Source organism: Sceloporus undulatus, chromosome 2, assembly GCF_019175285.1.
Source record: "Sceloporus undulatus isolate JIND9_A2432 ecotype Alabama chromosome 2, SceUnd_v1.1, whole genome shotgun sequence".
Taxonomy (NCBI): Eukaryota; Metazoa; Chordata; class Lepidosauria; order Squamata; family Phrynosomatidae; genus Sceloporus; species Sceloporus undulatus.
Window position 1 is genome coordinate 8,730,725 of NC_056523.1, and position 21,177 is coordinate 8,751,901.

General features: G+C 43.2%; 2 protein-coding genes across 2 annotated transcripts in view; one reads left to right on the top strand and one right to left on the bottom strand.

Annotated features, from left to right (window-relative positions):
* The window catches only part of LOC121921991 (zinc finger and SCAN domain-containing protein 23-like), a 113,417-nt gene that overhangs the window by 81,760 nt on the left and 10,480 nt on the right, over nucleotides 1-21,177 (bottom strand). The gene's annotated exons all lie outside the window — the stretch shown is intronic.
* Nucleotides 5,049-19,167, top strand: LOC121921880 (zinc finger protein 883-like). The gene is made up of 6 exons (XM_042450572.1): nucleotides 5,049-5,190; nucleotides 5,677-6,194; nucleotides 8,624-8,717; nucleotides 12,004-12,089; nucleotides 12,332-12,452; nucleotides 13,930-19,167. The coding sequence occupies exons 2-6, from the start codon at nucleotides 5,745-5,747 to the stop codon at nucleotides 15,207-15,209; spliced, it is 2,031 nt and encodes a 676-aa protein (XP_042306506.1). The 5' UTR covers nucleotides 5,049-5,190; nucleotides 5,677-5,744; the 3' UTR covers nucleotides 15,210-19,167.

Sequence of the window (21,177 nt, forward strand, 5' to 3'; positions counted from 1 at the left end):
ACTGCTTTTTAAAACTTCATCATAGCATCATCACCAAGAGCCAGTGTCGCATAGTCGTTGAGTGTTGGACTATACTCTGGAGACAAGGGTTCACTTCCCACCAACCATGAAACCTACTGGGGTGACTTTGGGCAAGTCATATTCTCTGCGCCTCAGAAATTGTATTTCAGGTTATGAGCCTTAGAACCCCCAGTTTTGCATGAGGAGGAAGCTTATGTACACCTTATGATTCTTGTTATTATTGGAGGGGTACAGACTGCCAGAAAGCACCTCCCCGGCGCTTCTTTGCACCACGGGAGTGCTCCAGCAACCAAAATTGTGCGGCTTCTGGGAGCAAAAAAGGAGCACCCTGTCTGAAGCGGCACAGCTGTGATGTCACCATTACACACCCTGTCTGGTGAGTGCACTGCAGCTGTGGCACCCGTCTGTGCAGAGGTTGCCAGGCATGTGGGTGCAAAGGCCCGTCTGTTCTGGGCCATTATTATTTATTATATCCTGCTTTTCTCCCCAACATAGGACTCAAAGCAGCTAAAACAAAAAAAACAATACAATTTAGAAAAAATACAAATTAAAAGTATAAATATAAAATTTAAAAACAGTTAAACAGTTTCAAAAGTTAAAACAGTTATGATTAAATAAAATATTAAAAATACAACCCTTAAAATTTCTAATGCACAATATTTAAATCCCAGCCCGCTGCTTGTAAAGGCTGATCATAAGATATTTACCTGCCACCAAAAGATAGCAGGGATGGAACATCCTAGCCTCTCCAGGGAGTGAGCTCCAAAGCTTGGGAGCAGCCAAAGAGAGGCCATCCCTCTTGTTCCCACCAGATGCACCTGAGAGGGTAGTAGGTCAGAGAAAGGGCTCTCTGGGTGATCTCAACACCCTATGGCTCAAAAGGAGATATAGGCCTGTTACAGACAGCCAAAATAAAGCTGCTTCGAGTCACAGTGGAGGTATGGTGTTTCAATGATGCATGTGTCCTAAGAGTCCAGAAGTCACACCAAAGCCACACTCCAGCCCTAAGGACTGGAGCGCGGCTTTGGTGTGGCTTCGGGACTCTTAGGACGCGTGCATCATTGAAACACACCATCCATGTGACTCAAAGCAGCTTTATTTGGCTGGCTGTAACAGGCACGGTCCTTCAAATAATGGACCCAAGCCGTACAGTCTCAAAGGTGCTACAAACTCCATGGCAATGTGTTGTTGTAGCCTGTCGAAACCAATGCACTATCCAATAATAATGAGTTATAATAATAAAAAAACTATTGTACCCCTCTCCCAAGCAAGTCTGGTGGCTAACAATACTAAAACACCCTTAAAACATAATAAAATAGTTATCATTATTATAACCCAACCCCCCAACCCACCCTCCACAAAAAATACAATAATATTAATATTAAACATTATTTAATATTGTTAAATAGTCTTAGTGAAGAGAAAACAAAATACTTTTATTGCAGACATCAGAAACAGAAGCCATCAGTAGTGTGTTTAGATCAGATCTAACAGGTCTCATACCATATACTACCATATACTAAAAGTACAAAAATCTATAAACTCCATTCCTCCTACTTGGCGAGCAAACTTTATTCCCACAGCTAAACCTAACAGTTTCTCCTCTCTCCCCTCTGCCCACTTACACGCCTTTCTCAAATATCAAAGCTCTACAGCCTGACAGTAAAAATCCTTCAGTAGCAGACTCCATTAGCAAGCAGATTAACCCTTGATGGCACAATGCCCCAGCACTTTCACTAAACTACGTCATACCCCCCCCCCCAGTAAAACCAACCCCTCCCCTTTGCAAGCCACCCATACATTATGGCAGACTTTGCTACAGATTCTGAGAGCATCTTCAACTTGTTTCTGGCTTATGGGGACCCTAAAGCAGACCTATCATGGGAGTTTCTGAGGCTGAGAGTGTGTGACTCAACCAAAGCGAGAAATTGAACTCCTTAGCCAAGAGAGGAATTGAACTCTGTTCTCCAGAGTCCTAGTCCAACACTCAAACCATATGGTTTGGCTGGCCCTTTGCAATAAAGAGGATGTAAGAAGCCATTCACAAGTTCAACCTCAACAATGAAGAAATAGAAATAGTAAAAGAATTCCCATACTTAGGATCAAACATTGATAGAAATGAGGGCTGCAGTCAGGCAATCAGAAGAAGGTTAAGAATGAGGAGAGCGGCAATGAAAGACCTAGAAAAGATTCTAAAATGTAAAGATATTCAACTCAGCACAAAAGTTAGAGTCATACATGCCATCATATTCCCTATTACCAGGTATGGAGGTGAGAGCTGGACAGTTAAGAAAGAGGACAGGCAGAAAATCAATTCATTTGAGATCTGGTGCTGGAGAAAAGTGCTGAGGAGGATACCATGGACAGCCAAAAGGACAAAATAAATGGGTCCTAGAGCAGATCAAGATGGAAATCTCCCTGGAACCCAAGATGACCAAACTGAGGCTGTCGTACTTTGGACACTTCATGAGAAGGCAGGACTCATTGGAAAAGACAATAGGATAGTAGAATCATAGAGTTGGAAGAGACCCCAAGGAGGGCCATCCAGTCCAGCCCCATTCTGCCATGCAGGAACTCTAAATCAAAGCACCCTCTTTGACAGATGGCCATCCAGCCTCTGCTTGAAGACCTCCAAGGAAGGAGACTCCACTACACTCCAAGGAAGGAGTGTGTTCCACTGTCCAACAGCCCTGACTGTCAGGAAGTTCCTCCTAATGTTGAGGTGGAATCTCTTTTCCTGCAGCTTGCATCCATTGCTCTGTGTCTTAATCTCTACAGCAGCAAAAAACAAGCTTGCTCCATCCTCAACATGACACCCCTTCAATAACGCTGGGAAAGGAGGAACCTCCTGACAGGGCTGTTGGACAGTGGAAGACACTCCTTCCTTGGAGTGCAGTGGAGTCTCCTTCCTTGGAGGTCTTTAAACAGAGGCTGGGTGGCCATCTGTCAAAGAGGGTGCTTTGATTGAGAGTTCCTGCATGGCAGGAGGGGGTTGGACTGAATAGCCATTCTATGATCCTATGAAACTCAGTGGCGAAAAGCCAGAATAGGATCATAGGGGCTGCAAAGAAACTGCCTAAAGAGACCTGGGGTGGGGTGGCCTAGAGCTCCTGCTTCCTCCCTCAGCCCCTTCCCTGCCTCCTTCCCTTTCAAACCCAATGCTGGCTCCATTCCCCTTCCATTAGCCTCCCAGCCTAATCTCTTCCCCTCCAGACAAATGCAAAGAAGGGGAGGCAAGGCCGACTGACCAGAGCCCTCCAGCTGGGAAAGACCAAGGCTCCACTCGTTCTTCAGGGTGGTTCAGTTCCCAGCTCCTGCTTCCGGACTCCCTGCTGGGGCCGCTCTAGGAATATTAGTGAGCATGCGCATAGGCATTCCCGGAAGGGGCGAGGCCAAGGTAACAAGAGTGACAGGCAGAGGGTGGGTCAGCTCCCACCTCCATCTTCAGATCAGAATCCTCCAACAGGGAGTCAGGTCCGAAACACACTGCAGAAATCGCCTTAACTCCCCTGCCTCAGTGCTAGGGAATTCTGGGAATTGTGGTTTGTTGTGGCACCAAGGCTCTCTCTGACAGAGAAGGCTCAATGCCTCACAGAACTACAGCCTCCTGAGTTCCCTAGCATTGAACCTGGGCAATTAAAGCGGTCTCATACTGGATTATTTCTCCTGTGTGTTTTGGAGCTCAGAGTCCCTTTGTTGCAGGGCTTCCCTAACTTTAGGCCTCTGGAGTTCAGCTCCCAGAATTGTTGGGTGAGGCTTCTAGGAGTTGAAGTCCCCCCCAAAAAAACACCTGGAAGACCAAAGTTTGGGAAACCATTGGTAGAGTTGCAGACATATCAGGCTATCAGTAAATAAAATAACAACAACAACAACAACGTCTGCTTGACAGCTCTTCTTCCAGGTTCTCTGCAGTGCCGCTCTAGGAATATCCACATGCAAGTGCACACTGGTCTTTCTTCCGAAGTCAGGGTCCCAATAGTCATAGAATCATAGAGTTGGAAGAGACTGCAAGGGCCATCCAGTCCAACCCTATTCTGCCATGCAGGAACTCTCAATCAAAGCATCCCCAACAGATGGCCATCCAGCCTCTGCTTAAAGATCTCCAAGGAAGGAGACGCCACCACACTCTGAGGAAGGAGTGTCTTCCACTGTCAAACAGCCCTTACTGGCAGGAAGTTCCTCCTGATGTTGAGCTGGAATCTAGATCCCTTTCACACGTAAGTCTATCCTATATCTGTGCATTTCATTTTTCCGCCTCTAAGTGCAGTACTTTACGACGTTGAAGGATTTCATGGCCAGCATCCATCTTTTTTTGTGGGTTTCTCCCATGTTCCAGAAGAGTTTCTTCCTGACGTTTAGCCACAGATGCCAGCCACAGATGCTGGCGAAACGTCAGGGAGAAACTCTTCTAGAACATGGGCACATAGCCCCAAAAACCCACAAAAAAACTATGCAGTACTTTACATTTCTCTGTGTTGAAATTAATTTTGTTAGCTTTGGCCCATCTTTCTAGTCTATTAAGGCCACTTTGAATGTTGATCCTGTCCTCCGGAGTATTAGCTATTCCTCCTAATTTGGTATCATCTGCAAATCTGATAAGTATGCTCCCAATTCTGTCATCCAGGTCATTGATAAAGATGTTGAATAGCACTGGGCCCAGGACAGAGCCCTGTGGGACCCCACTGGTCACTTCTCTCCAGGATGAAAGGGAAAGGCAGGATATAAGTAAACAAGAACAAGACCATCCACAAAGTTTGGGAAGCACTGCTGTGTTGGGAGAAAGGCAAGATATAAGTAAAGTTAATAATAATGACAACAATAATAACAAAAGCAATGTTTTGAAAGACCTTCTTCCGGGTTCCGTGCAAGGCCGCTCTAGGAATACCCAGGCGCATGCGCACACGCATTCCCGGAAGATGCGTGCATGCCAGGTGGGACTCCCAGTACCAGCTTGACGTCCCTTCTTCCGGGTCTCCGCTCTAGGAATACCCAGGCTCATGCGCACACGCATTCCCGGAAGGGGTGGTTCCAAGGCAGCAAGAGTGACAGGTGGAAGGGAGGGCAGGCCTGGACTGGGAGTAGACCGGGTCCCTTCAACTCAGAGGAGGAGCAGCAGCCTTTTGTTCCCTTCATTTCATCTTTGGAGGCCGAGGGAGGAGGAGGCGAAGGGTAAGGCCTCAGTCAGGGATCGGGGGCAGACTCAGGAGGAGAAGGAGAAGAAGAAGAACAACAACAGAGGGAACTGGGGCTGCATTCACATTGGAGAAATAACCCGGTTTGGCAGCGCTTTAGCTCATTGTCTGGCTCTTTGCTATGGAATTCTGGGAGATGGAGTTTGTTGTGGGGCCCAGAGCGGAGCTCCGCTCTGGCCCCACAACAAACTCCAACTCCCAGAATTCCATAGCAAAGAGCCAGGCTAGTGTATAATTGTCTAGTGCATAAAGAAAGGAGGCACTTTCAAGCTTGCATTTGGTTGTGTAACATTGCTGCTGCTGCGTGCCTCCAAGTTGTGTAGCTCTGTGTTGTTGTTGTTCTGTGTCTCCAGGGTTTGCCATTGCCTCCCCCTGAGGCTGAGAGCGTGTGACTTTCACAAGGCCACCCACCCAGTGGGTTTCATGGCCAAGCAATTCACAACTGATCTTGTTTTCCGTTTAGGGCTTGGTGTCCCCAGTCATTTTGCCTTGGACAAAAGCTGTCAAAAGACGAAAGTGGTTCTTTTGGCCATGATGGAAACTGCCTCCTGGGAGAAAAGGACAAACATGGAGAAGACAGGCTCAGCTAGGCTTGAGTTCGAAGGAAGCCCTGGCCCTGTTCAGGGGAAGCACAGAGATGAGGACTTCAGGAGCAGCATGGAGAAGAGCCAGGAGGAATATGTGCTCAGCTCAGACATACAGCGCCAGCGCTTCAGACAGTTTGGCTACCAGGAGGCTTTGGGACCTCGAGAGGCTTGCAACCATCTCCACAATCTCTGCCGTCAGTGGCTGAAGCCAGAACAACACACTAAGGCCCAGATTCTGGACCTGGTGATCCTGGAGCAGTTTCTGACCATCCTTCCACCAGAGATGGAGAGCTGGGTTCGAGAGTGTGGAGCAGAGACCAGTTCCCAGGCTGTAGGCCTGGCAGAGGGATTCCTGCTGAGCCAGGCAGAGGATAAGAGAAGGGAAAAGCAGCAGGTGAGAGGGATTCATTATGGTCATTTCAAAGGGCTAGGAACATTTATATTTAAGGATATTGAAAATTCTTGAGGGACTCATCCTGTGCTGGATGGGATTAGCTTTCCTCACAAGATCCAATAAGTTCACAGACTGACTGAACTGAATTCAGCAATGAGCCTGGTTTCAGTGGTGGCCAGCAGTGCTTTTCACAGCTAAAACTAGTGTGCCAACCAATTCATGGAATTGTGTGACCTGGCCAAGATGAGACATGACTTGGTTGCATTCTGTTTGGATTACTGTAACATGGCATACGTGGGACTGCTTTTAAAGAACGTTCAGAAACTTCAGCCAGTGCAAAGAATTGCACAATTCAAAATGCTGCTCATATGACTTATATATGATTTAGGTCCCAACTATCTGAAAGATCTTATCTCTCCATACAAACCTGCAAGAAGTCTTAAGATTATCAGGGGAAGGCTTTCTCTCAGCTCCTGCTGCCATCATAGGTTCACTTGTGCCTGAAACACACAGGCCAAATAAAGCAGCTTCTAGCTGCTGTGGCAGCGTGGCATTCAAATGACGCATGCCCCCAAAGCATCCAGAAGCCGCTCTGAGGCTGTTTAAGGTAGCTTGAAACTGCCACAAAATTAAGGAGCTGGAATAATCCAGCTCTTGGCAGTGGGCTGTGTGGGACTGCAATGGCAGCCCGCTTTGAGAGTGGGACATGCATTCGCTGCAGTCCTGGCCCATTTGTGGCTGGAGCAGCCAGAGGGTGCTCCTTGCTGCCTATCTGCTTCACCCCTTGATGAGGACATGAGAGAAAGCCTTCTCAGGAGCTGTTCTCACCCTCTGGAGCTCCCTTCCACAGGAGGCCAAACTGGCTCCCTCCCTTCTTTTGTTTCGCCAACAAGCAAAGACATTTTTATTCAAGCAGGCTTTTAATATTCAGTTGTTGTCTGAGAACCTTTTATATGTTGTGTGTGCTCTATGTTTTTAACTTCTGTGTGGTTTAAGTTTTTCATGGCTTTAGCAAGATTATTTTAATTGTTTTTACATTTTTATTGTAAAGTTTTAAAACGATGTTATCTGTGAGACGCCTTAGGCCCCTTTCTGGAAGAAAGCTTTTATATAAAATAAAATTGTATTATTAGAAAATAAAATAAAATGATAAATAATCAACAGCTGATGATGGTTACAGGGAACATATGACTCCCTTGTAACAGCAGATACATCCACTGATGACCAGTCTGATTCCAGGCATGATTCAAGGTGCTGGTTATCCCATGTAAAGCAGTAAATAGCTCTGACTGAAGCTTTCTGAAGGACTGTTTTTCTCTTATGAGTGTGCTTAGCCTCTTAAGTGCCTCAGCCTTCATGGGCACAGCTTGTGGGAACATGTTTGCCCCCAGGCACTGGACTTCCTGTCTTAAATTGGACAGATTGGCCTGTTACAGACTGCCAAAATAAAGCTGTTTCAGGTCTCTTTGAAGGTATGCTATTTAAATGATGCATGGGTCCTAAGAGTCCGGAGGTCGCACCAAAGCCACACTCCATTCCTAAGCACTGGAGTGCATCTTTGGTGCAGCTTCTGGATTCTTAGGATGCATGCATCATTTAAACAGCATACCTCCAAAGAGACCCGAAGCAGCTTTATTTTGGCAGTCTGTAACAGGCCATTATTTCCCACCTCATTGTCCTTCTGTTGGCCAGTAGAAACTTTATTATTCTAGTTTCATTCTCATTCTGAAAACTGTCGGAAAGGGATTTGTGTTGTTCTGTTGTTTTACTGCTGTCTTTGGATCCATATGTTTAGATTGGTTTTAATTCCATAGTTATCTTAATTGGGATGCAATGGCTCAAGTGGTCAAGATGCTGACTCTGTTGATCTGTATGTTGGCAGTTCGAGGCCCGGATGCTGCACGATGGAGTGAGCTCCTGTCACTAGTCCCTGCTTTTGCCAGCCTAGCAGTTCAAAAACATGCAAATGCAAATAGATAAATAAGTACCATTTCTCAAAGGGAGGGTAACAGCGTTCAGTGAAGTCATGTTGGCCACATGGCCACCTGTGTAGTCCTTAGACAACGCTGGCTCTTTGGTTTAGGAATGGAGATGAGCACCGCCCCCTACAGTCAGTTATGACTAGACATTCATGTCAAGGGACTACCTTTACCTTATCTTAATTACTTTTTATCTCTTATTTTTGTATTTTTTTTAATCTTTGTGTTTTAATTTCTGTAAGCTATCTGGAGGCCAGTCCAGGGAGAAAGATGCGATATAAATTAATATAGCAGTAGTAACTATGGTGATCATGATGATGATGTAAAACTTCTCACCACTTTCTTCTTATTTTTTCTGGAAATCTTATAATCCAAAGTGGGGACATAGTCCAAACAGACCTTCTGGCACTTCCATTCTTTTTGCTAATTTTCCTCTTTCTATCCTTGCAGCTGCTTCTGGTGCAGGACTTGTTTGTGGAAGAGACAGATGAGGTGGAGGCCAAGAGGAATATGCAGGAAGGGAATGAAGTATCCATCTCACTGGGTAAGGGTGACAGAAGCCTTTGTATCCTCACCAACACTTTGAAATTATATATTTAGAAAGGAGAAGGGCTACTTCTGTGGGTTGATATCCTGACCAGTAGAGCCCTCCAGAGTCCACTCTCAGGTCCTGCCCCTTCCTCATGCAGGGAACAGCTTGGAATGCGGACCATATCATTATCTGTAAGAGCCAGAAAACCCTTCTTCCCCTCTAAATACATTGAACGGCACAAACAGGTTTCTCCAATGTTATTGTTCTTTTGTGGATGTTTCAGCTGAAATATCCTTTGGGACCTGACTTTAGTCAAATTTGGAGTTCCCCTTACAAACCTGCAAGAGCTCATAAGATCTTCAAGGGGAAGGCTTTCTCTCTGTCTTGCCACCATCACAGGCTCACTTGGATGAGGACATGAGAGAGAGCCTTGTGGCGTATGGAACACCTGGCTGACCAATCACACGGCAGCTAGAGACCAGCCAATAGAACGTGGGCTGGGATTGTTAAACATTCCATGAGTCATTTGGGTTTTGGCAGTTGGAATGTTGAGGCTGGACTGGGGACAGCTGGTTCTAATCAGAGAGGGTTCTGATTAGTCCAGGGAGTGGACACAGTTCTAGGAGTTTCAGAGGGGGACTGAAGTTTAAGTCTAGAAGGAGAGGCTTAGAACCTGGCCTATTGTGATAAGTCCAGAGAGGGACTATCTTTGGAAAGAGTCTAAAGTTAAGAGACTCAGTGTTAACCAAGCTCTAGGAAGGGAGTTTGGGGGTTCTTATGATCCTAAGGGATTGCATAGCCTGAGTGGTTTGATTTGGGTTAAGAGTGACAGGAAGGATAAGGAGAAATCTGTAACTACTTTACCAAGTAAAGATACAATAACACCTGTACATAAAAGATATTTAATATACTTTTGTTATTTCAATAAATTTTAATCTTTGTTTTAAAACCTGCTTGGCCTGAGTGAATAACTCAAAAACACGCTATTATAGGAGAAAGTCGATCATAGGAAAGGGTTGTGTCACATAATTTTGGTGGCAGCCCAATAGGAAAGTGGTGGTGATCGTTACAAGCCGCCTCAGTGGTTGCTCCCAATCTCTGGAACTCTCCTCCGCAGGACATTAGATGCCCCCCCCCCCGCTTTTCTTTCTCCAGCAACCAGAAGCCTTTTTGTTTCAGCAGGCTTTTAATATGTAACTGTACCAGGGAGGCTTTTTTATTGGGTATGTATTTTTTTAGTTTTTTAAAATTTTGTATGTTTTCAAAGGATTTTGTATAGTTTTTATTGTTTTTAAGACTGCAATGTGAGTTTTATTTAGTCTCCTGCTGTGAGCAACCTTGGGTCCCACTATGGGAGAAAGTGTCAGGAAATGACATTGGTGTGGCCACTAGGGGGAGCTGTTGTGCAGATAATTTACAGCTCCAGTGGCAGCTAATGTGTCAGCATTCAAACAGGGCATCATCGGAATGTTGATGCAACTGTCAACTGTCAGTTCTCAACTGTCACTGAGAGACAGAGAGACAGTTGGTGCCTCAGAGTGGGCTGAGTCTGTTACTGGGAGGCAGTGAGATAGTTGTGTGTTAATGTGGCTGCCTCAAAGGTTGTGTTATTGTTGGTTGGTGTAAATAGTGTCCAATACACTGTGTATATCTATGTTGTAAATACTGCAAAGGAAGATTAAAGCCCTCATTTAGAGTGAAGACTTGTAAGAGTCATTATTAGTTGAAGACATCTTCACAGATTCCTTCTTCTTGGCGTCCTGTCGACGTGGTTGAACTCTGCAAGTGGTCGTGGTGGACACTGCGCATCATTTCCATACTCCCCAACAAGGGTTATGGGCGCAGCACACGGGCCACAACAGAAAGGTGGCATATTGAATGAATGAATGAATGAATGAATGAGTATGAGAAGCCAGCAGGGACTTGGACCAAAATATGTCAGTGCTGATCTTTTCTCCTTTCCTTTCCAAATCCTTCCCATCACTTTCTTCCAAGAGCAGTGGGCTCTTGTGGAACATCTTTTTCCTACTTACCATCTCCATTCCTCAGCCAGTTCCTTGGGGGAAGTATTTTTCTCCATTTCAGACTACATTAGCCTAAGACTGATGAAGACAGCTCACACGCTCCTTCATGGTAACATTTAAAAATACTTTCCTCAGCATAAGCCAAGAAATGGCCAATCCCCAAATTTTACTTTGCCCTTTTTTGTATGTATCAGACTCTTTCCCAGTCTATCTCATCCCAGTTTTGGTTAGAATCATAGAGTTGGAAGAGACCCCAAAGGCCATCCAGTCCAACCTCTGTCATGCAGGAACTCACAATCAAAGCACTCCTGATAGATGGCCAGTCTCTGTTTAAAAACGTCCAGAAAAGGAGACTCCACCACCTTCCGAAGGCGTATGTTCCACTGTCAAACAGCTCTTACTGTCAAGAAGTTCCTCCTAATGTTTAGATGAAATCTCTTTTTGTGTAACTTGCATCCATTGCTCCATGTCCTATTCTCTGGAGCAGCAGAAAGCAAGCTTACTCCATACTTAATATGACCTCTCTTGAAACACTTAAACAGGGCTATCATATCACCCCTTAACCATCTCTTCTCCAGGCTAAACCAACTCCTTTAGTCTTTCCTCATAAGGCATGGTTTCCAAACCCTTCACCCTCCTCTGGACACGCTCCAGCTTCTCAACGGCCTTTTTCTTTGTTTCTTCCATGTCAGTTAACATTTGGGGGGGGGGGCTTCTATATTATGTCATATAATATTATTATATTATGCCATATATCCTCATCTCTAAACAAAATGCATTAGATTTACTATTTTTCATTATAATGCAAAAAAAATTATTTGATATAGTAGTAAAACCTATAGTTACAATGTTCTCTTTTCCCTTATTATTATTATTAGTTGTAGTAGTAGTAGTATAAGTTAAATTACTGTAGTCAGGGAAGAGAGGGAAGTCAATTTGAAATGGGTGCTGGAACATGGTATTGTTCACTGTATTTGTTTTTTATTTTGTGTGTTTAATGTTTGTCCATTGTTTTGTGCAATTTAAACACTCAGTGTGATATGAAAATTTAATGCAATAAAAAAATCTCTGAACTATTTGTTAGGTTGCATTATGTTTATTATAATTTTTTTCTACCTATGTCAGCCTCTAGGTTCCTTCATTTCTGCTCTTGCCTTCAAGTTCTTTGTGTTTGTATGGTATGGTATCTGCTACACTTGTGTTAGCCTATGAAAAATATGAATCAGAATCAGAGAGTAAATAACCTTCTCTTTTGCCTTTTCTGTTCCTCCTAGGAGATGGAGTAATGTCAGGGCCTGTATATATAAATACATCACTTCATTATGATGGACTCAGAACAGCTTCTGAAAGACTGGATCAGGTACAGGGCAGGATCCCTCATGGGCTAGGAATGGGACACACTGGTTGAAGATGTCCCCTTCATTTCTTTATACTCTCCACAGAATTGTACTCTTTTACTTTCCTTCCATCAAAGTTTCGTACTATGAAAGAGTCAGGAATGGCATCCAAAAATTTAAGATCTTTTGAGCAACCCAAAACATTGGTTCTGTTTTCTGACTTGGTTTGACATTCTGTGCTCATGAAAAATGTGTCTTCCTTCAGGTGACTTTTGAAGAAGTGGCTGTGGATTTCACAGAGGAGGAGTGGGCTCTGCTGGACCCAGGCCAAAGGGCCCTTCATTGGGAAGTGATGGAAGGGAATTTGGGGATCCTGTCCTCACTGGGTAAGGTTTCCTCTTTCTAGTGTCTGATCAAATAAGTTGACAAGTGCTGAAAAATAACTCTCAGATTTCTTCAGTCTTGCTGTAGTAAAACAGACTGAGGAGCTATCTTCCAGCCAGGCTAGTTTCTGGTCTTTCTTGGCAAAATACCCTTCACTGTCTGACCCTGGGATGATGTGAGTCCCAAGTGTGCTACTGAAGATGGACCATTGGTGGAAGATTCGGGTCCCACCAGAGTTATTCTTCCCCAAGGGCCTGCCTTTTAAAATTTTAGGGACTGGATGCCATACATTACGGTCACTTTAAAATGTTTTTGCTGTATGATTATTTTCTAGGTGGTTTATGTGGTTTTATTATTCCACTGGATGGTTTAAATTGTATTATTAGAGTAAACATAAGCAATATGAGTTTAATAAATTTTTGAATTATTGTTAAATAAGTATTCATACGTATTAGGCTTTCCCTGTTAGTCTTTCTTGTCACTTGTTTTGGGGACCTATATGTAAAAGTGTATTATCTTATATTACTTTGTCACCTAAAGATAGAAAAAGAATCCCAGAGTTCCAGGGAGATGATGATCAATTGGAGGGAATAACTGCCTTCACTTGACCAGTCCTTCCTGCAAAGGAAAGGGAAAAGCCAAACAATGGTATCGAGACAGAGGTAGTTAGCATGAATGGAGGACCAATGTTGTATTGAATCTTATAGTGAGACTAGGTATATGCAGCCAAGCTTCTATTATTTTCATGCATGAAGATTAGAAACCACACACTTATTCTTCTTGACCTGTTAGAGAGCAAAGTATTTTATAGAAAAGTGAGAACAATTTCTTGCACTAAAAAATAAAATTGTCCAATTGGACAAAATAAGTAATGCCTCTGCTTTTTCACCAACCTCTAGAATAGAAAAGTTGCAACACAGAAGATGAGCTTCTAAGGGATTTGTTCTAAGCAGTCATTTCTCATTAGCATTTTTCAGTGATAAATATATCAACCTCATTATTTATAGCACAGCAATACAGATTGTCAGACTAGAAATCGTTGGAGGGGTGTTATTTCACAATTTGCCTGTTACATGGGAGTGTGGGAAGGGGAAGGGAAACATTAAACAAGATTTATTGTGCTGTGGGCACAAGATTGAAGTTTCATGATCTAGCAGCAGAAAGCAAGTAGAAGAGAGGGCACTGGAAACCACACATTGAAGCCCTGTGAAAATATGGGAAATAAATCTTCCTGGAGATTTCCTTTCAGACTGATATTATAGCTAAACCAAAAAACTGCAATATTTTTATATATAGTAAATCTTGTTACTGTTTCAGGAGTGGAGAGAAGGCTTACCCAAATTGGCCTTTTTGGAGAAGCAGTGGAGGGGCTGTAAAATCCACTGATGCCAGTTGATGTCAGCAAACAAATTGTGTTACCTATTGACCTTCAATCTTTACTTCTCTTTTATGTTCTGTTTCATTTTTTACCCCTTCAAGGTGGAGATGAGTCAGACAGTGAGAGTGAAGAAGAAGAAACAGGGGACTTCCTTGAAATAGATCCATATGAACTGGAGAAAGATGATGGGACAAAAATGATCGCTGAAGAAAACAGTTGGAATAAAGTCCCTGTTTTTCAAAGTAGTGACATCTCTGAAATCTCATACCAAGAGATAACACAAAAAGGGAAAGAAATCAGTATATGTCTTGTGTGTTGGAAAAGCTTCAGAAGTAAAGCAAGCTTTTATCTTCATATGAAAACTCACACAGAGGAGCAGTCTTTTGAGGGTGATGAAGGCAGAAAAACCTGCAGTCTAATGTCACGTGAAAGAATTTACTCAGGAGAGAAACCATTTAGGTGCTTGGGATGTGGAAAGAGCTTCAGCTGGAGGTCACACCTTCTGATGCACCTGTCAACCCACACAGGAGACAAGCCATTTAAATGTTTGGTCTGCGAAAAAAGTTTCAGTCGGAAAGAAACCCTCCTTCGTCATCATGCAACACACACAGGGGAGAAACCTTTTAAATGCTTGGAATGTGGGAAAGGTTTTAATCGGAAAATAAACCTCACTCGTCATGGGGCACTGCACACTGGGGAGAAACCGTTTAAATGCTTGGAGTGTGGAAAAAATTTCAGATGGATAATAAGCCTCGCTAGTCATCAAACCACACATGGAGGGGAGAAACCATATAAATGCTTGGAGTGTGGAAAGAGCTTTAGTTGGAAGAATCAGCTCTCTCGTCATCGAGCAACTCATATAGGGACTAAACCATTTCAGTGCTTGGAGTGTGGGAAAAGTTTCCTTCAGAAGACTGACCTCACTTACCATCTAACGGTTCACACAGGGGAAAAGCCATTTAAATGCCTGGAGTGTGGGAAGTGTTTCAGTCGGAAGAAAGGCCTGAATTATCATCAAACCACGCACACAGGGGAGAAACCATTTCAGTGCTTGGAGTGTGGAAAAAGTTTCAGTCGCAAGACAGGCCTCACTTATCATCAAGTGACACACACAGGAGACAAACCATTTCAGTGTTTGGAGTGTGGGAAAACTTTCAGTTACAAAATAAGCCTCACTCGCCATCAGGCAATGCATGTAGGTGAGAAGCCATTTAAATGCTTGGAGTGTGGAAAGAGTTTCAGTCGGAAGACAGGCCTCAGTTATCATCAAGTGATCCACACCGGTGAGAAATTATTTAAGTGCCTTGAGTGTGGGAAGAGCTTCTGTCGGAAGAAAGCCCTCATTTGTCATCAAGCAACTCATGTGGAAGAAGCTGTTTAAATGTTTGGGATAGGAGCATAGCTCCATCCAGAACAGATGTCTCACTCAGCAAAGATTTTCATATAAGCAAGAAAAAGTTGAAACAACTGAAATGTGGAAACAGTTTCAGCCTGCAGAAATAATCCAGTTTGACACCACTTTAATTGCCATGGCTCAATGGTATGGAATTCTGGGAATTGTAGTTTTGTGTGGAATTTAGTCTTTTCTCTCAAAGCTCTGGTGGCACAGCAAACTACAATTCCCAGAATTCCCTAACAAGTATTCTTTATTTCTTTTTCAACATGTAATAATATCAAAACAGCATTTCTCAACCTTTCTGTATGTACCATTTCCTACATTAACTCTACAATTGTATCCATGCCTCCATGTACCAAAACACAAAGTAACAGTAGTATCATCATAAACACAGATAAAACTATGACTTCCTCCCTTTTCAGTATTGGTTATTTCTACACCTTTTTTTCCTCAATTTGTGATTAATTTACCTGAAACTCTACTTACTTGAACTTAATATATTTAATATGTAATACATCCCATTACCTATTTTTCCTTTTCCTATTTACTATCGTCCGTGGAATTCCCAGGATTCCATAGCATAGAGCCATGTCAGTTAAAGTAGTGTCCAACTGGATTATTTCTACAGTGCAGATGCAGCCTTAATTTGAGTTGATACCATATAAAACATCAAATAACTCCTAGGATAGCTACTTAAATGCCTGGAAAGTGCTCCAGTCATTTCTCACACTTTGCAAGTCTTACAGAAATATATTCTTAAGAGAAACCAGGTCAGCTGCATTTAAGAAAAGCAAGAGAGAGGCAACCATTTAAATGCTTGACAGTATGGTACTATCTACAATAGGAAATTGTTCCTTATCAGACAGTGAAGTATTCAGAATTCACACTAGGTGCAAACTAAGAACAACACAGAAGCGGAGTTTTTTAACATTAAAGAATCCAGACAGGATTGTATAAATATTTGTAAAGTGGACTGAGCTTCAATCAGGCATGTATCCTTATGTTACACTAAAGACTGCGGATAGGGGAGAACCCTGACAAAAGCTTGGAAAGTGGAAAATGGTATTGCAACCTTGCACAGAGGAAAAGCACTTAAATGCTTTGAGTTGAAGAGGAACTGTGATTGGAAACACTACGATATATTGCATGAAAAACTATACAGCAGAAGAATGGGATCATTGGAAATACCGTATATACTTGACTATAAGTCAACCTCATGTATAAATAGGGGGTAGGTTTTGGGGCCAAAATTATGGATTTTGATATGACCCGTGGATAAGTCGAGGACAAAACGTAGGAGCATGTAACGAAGAATGGAAAGGATGATGCAAAGGAAAATGATGCCAAAGAACATTCTGGTAGACATAACTGTTTGTGCTCATCCTAAAGGCTGGATGGATGACAGAGTAGAGAAGGTCCATGCTTCTTTTTGGTACTCCCAGGATGCACTAAGCGCTTGCCTTTTATCACTCTATTCAGAGAAAGGGTATGGCTATATATATATATGAGTTAAAGTACCGTACTTACATTGACCCATGGATAAGTCAACCCAGGTTTTTTGGGTCACATTTTTAACTAAAATTTCTAGACTTATACATGAGTATATACAGTAATGTTTCTTGTTTCTTATTGCATCTCTAAGAAATCACTTGGGATAGGAGTGGGAAAATGCAGGAGGCTAGGAGGCTGCATGAGACCCCCCCCCCCCCCCCACACAATTTTTCTGCCACCCAGACACCCTCAACAGGGTATTGTGGACATTTTAACCATGTTTGCAGTCCATCCGGACCATTTTTAGTTCCAGGAGAGGAACAACTCCCTGTGGTTTAAAAGGTTACTCCTAGGCCTGAAATAATGGGTAGTAGTCATAAAAAATGTTCCTCACACTCCTTTGGGGGGCCCTATTGGCCGCACAAATAGCCCTCAGGGGCTGCATGTGGCCAATAGGCCACACTTTGTCCACTCCTAACTTAAGGGATATATCAACACAAACGCTCGGACTCCAGAGTGTGTGTAACTAACAATATATATTTTACTAGAATAAATTTTCTAATTTATTGGCCTTGTTGGTAATGCTACAAAGAAGTTGCTAACCCACCTCTCTCAAAACTATATGCTCAAGGTGGAGAACATTTGACATTCCTCCTGGACAGAAGGTTGAAATGTGGGACATGTCTTGGAAAAGGAGGACATCTGGTCCCCCTGCGTGCTGAAAACTAAATGGGAGTGTGGCCTTGCTAATATCTAGAAGAGGAGAGGTAGACTTCAGAACCATCTGTAAAGGTTAATAAACTGAGCAACAAAAGGTTGTACAGTGTTTTGTATACAGCTATAATTTAGAAATCATGTTATCCTTAAAGACATTTTTGCTTTAATGGTAGGTAACTATTGGGCAATACATTTTGTGTAAAATGCAAACAATAAAAAAAATCACATATACAGATCTATAGAAATGCTTATATATTTAGGTTTAAAAAGTATGTCTTGATTTGTTTCATTAGTGATGTCAGCAACTTATCTGACCTGACTTAAATTATACAATATCTAGGGGTTGCCATGTTGGCCATATAGCAAAGTACAGTAACATCCAAAATCCACAAAACAGTGATACCTTTATTGTTGCTGTGTGCTTTCAAGTCCTTTCCAACTTACGGTGAGCCTAAGGCATGGGTTGGGTGTTGTTGGGGTTTTTTGGGTAAATTTCTTCATAGGATGTTTGTCATTATCATCCTCTGAGGCTGAGAGAGTGTCACTTGCCCAAGGTCAGCCAGTGTGTTTAGGCCAACCAAAATTTTGGTTGACCTAGTAATGGTATCACTGTTCAGTGGATTTTGGATGTTGATTGTACTTAAGGTATAAGCTCCTTTTTGATGGTGTGAAGAGAGTCCACCAAAAGATCCAATGGGAAAGTTCAGCAGGTAAGAAAGGGAAGTGTAGGCCCTTTCCCCTTTGGTCGTGAGATTCTTGTATGCCTCTTCATGATTTCTTACCTCTTTGGTCCATCATCTAGCACAGCCATTGTGCTTCCTCTGGTGGTGCCATTCCTTTCCCCTGGGTTGAAAGAGATTCTTCATAATATATTTATTTCTTACCTGCCTCTCCCCGTGGATCGAGGTGAGGGATGACAACAATTAACAAACAACTTCAGTTAAAACACATACGTCTCATTTTAAAATGACAAAATGTGCTCATATGAAAACAATCCCCATCTAAAGTTCCTCATTTAAAATTCACAATTTGAAAATCAGCTGAATAAGCTTGATGTAGCAATAGCATTTGCATTTCTGTACCACTTATCAGTAAACTCGGCACTCTTTAAGTGGTTTATAATCTGTAAGTCAATTGCCCCCAACAAGTTGGGGACTCATTTTACAAATCTACAAAAGGATGGAAGGCTGAGTCAGCTTGGAGCCCTCTGGGATCAAACTCACAACGTTGGGGCTGCAGTATTGCCTAAGTTCCATGTGGGTTCTTAAGGCTTGGGGGAGTTTGAACTCAGGTCTCTCCAAGTGCTAGCCCTAAAATCACTGCATTGCACTGGCTCCAGAGATCTTCCTCAACTATAACTTGATTATACTGCTCTTCCCCACAACTTTGAATCTTCAGTTCCTACTCTTCTGTCCGTCTTCTATTTTTCCCTCCTATCCTAAAGCAGATAAATTCTTTCTCACACAGAGAATGCAAAAGGGCCTCAACTACTTAATATTAAGTATTATGCGTGCGCAGATGTGATCCAATTGTTTTTCATATCTAGGCAGCTGTCCTCTGTTGGGTTTAATCCTCTGAAATACTGAGGACAAAAGAAGATGGGTTTGATTTATACAGCTGGGGAGCAGATATTAAATACTTGGTTGTTGTCACTAGGATTGTTATCCTTTGTTATTGTTGTACCCTGCTTTGAGGAGAGGTGGAAAAGAAATAAAATTATTATTATCATCATCATCATCCTAGGCTTTTCTTGGAAAGGTTTTGTTGTCTATTCTTGCATGGCAGAACAGGATGGCCCTTGGAGTCCCTTCCAACTCTGTGATTCTAGGATTCTATTAATTTTTTCAGATGGCTGAGTAAGTCCAAAACAGCAGGGAGAGAACAGCAAGGTGTCCCACACTATGTATCCCAAAGTCCATGTAATGACTAATGAAGATACTGGAAAACCTTTTGTATCAAAATACACTCACTTGCGTTTACACCAACAATAATAATGAAATATTCATGGGGGTCCTGTGCCCCTATCCCCAGCGATTGTGGAGGGGCAAACATAGTGTCAAACCACATTATTTCTACAATGTAGATGGACCCTGGCCCAAATTGGCTTTTATTCATCCCCTATCCCCACTGGACATCACTATTCTTTATGAATTGCTGCCATCCCAGACACCATGTCTAAACCCAAGCTTTTCACCATGTAGTGTTCAAGGTGTCAATCCCACTTCCCAGACCCCCCCCCCCCCCCCGGCAGGAGAATGACACAGACAGCAAGGCAGACCAAGAAGATGGCAGACCTCGCGCACAAGACCTGGGGCCGAGGAGAGGGACATGCCCATGCAGGAAACAAACAGGAATACCTTCCAACAGATATAGGACACTGATATAAACCAGATAATACCTACCACACGTGAATTCAGGGAAGTTGGGGTGATTTATATTAGAGTGTTTGTTAGTTGTTGTTTTGTGTGCCTTCAAATCATTTCCAATTTATTGAGACCCTAGCTCCATAATGCTTTCATGGGGTTTTCTTGGCATTTGCCATGGCCACCCTCTGTAGCTGAGAGAATGTGACTTGCCCAAGGTCACCCAGTGGGTTTGCATGGTCAAGCTGGGATTTGAACCCTGGTCTCCACAGTCATAATCACTTTATAGAAAATGCACTGAAATTGGGCAAGAGCTGTGGCAGTCTATATCCCAGCCTCACCTCCAGAGGATTATGGTACAGCACCTTTCGCTCAGTTAGTCTCAAAGGTGCTACAAGATCCCTTTGCATATAGAAAGATGATGATGATGTTGTGCACTTTCATGTTGTTTCCAACGTATGGCAACCCTAAGGTAAGCCGGTCATGGGGTTTTCTTGGCAAGATTAGTTCAGAGGAGGTTTGTCATTACATTCCCCATAGGCTGAGAGTGTGTGACTTGCTCCAGGTCTCCCAGTAGGTTTCCTAGTTTAGCCGGAAATTGAACCTTGGTCTCTAGAATCATAGTCCAACACTCAAACCATGGCACCACGTTAGCTCTAGGGAAATAAGATGGCCTGGATCCTAGATCAGCTACTTAGTTAAGCAGCCATGTTTCCTGGCCAAGCACTCCCCACCCCAAAAGCTAGCAATCTCTGGTGTGAGGAGGAATTCTGAAAGGGATCCTGCTTCTCATTTTTCACATCCAGAGGATGTCTATAGGGGTGTGTGGAGGGTTCGGGCTTCACCAGATGATACCCCAGAAGAGGAGAGTAGGGTGGTACACCCAGTAGGACTGGCATGGCTGCTGGGAGAGAGAAAAGGGGCATTGCCTCCCTTTCTCACACACCCAACAACTGCTGGACCCAGAATGGATCACCGCAGCACTGCCACCCTTCTTTCATTCTTGGCCTGGCACAACTACTGGGTGAGCAGCCATATCAGTCAGGCCCAGAATGAGCCATTGGGATGCTGCAGCACTAGCCAGGTTGCAGGCAAACAAGTGGGAAGGAGGAAAAGACAGTGGGGCAGTCCACTTCTGTCATGGACTATGCTAGGGAATCCTGAATAATGATGGCAGGAGTGAAATGGATGCACCCCAATTGACAATAGAACAGACATCAGTGTGGCTAATGCCTGGTAAAGCAGGATTGGGACACTTTACAATCAGTGCCATACTTGGGAATATGTAAGGGCAATGAATGCCAGTTACAGATCCATAATTCTAGGCTCTGTATCTGTAACTGATCATGAATTCCAGCCAATGAAATATACAGAAAGGGAAC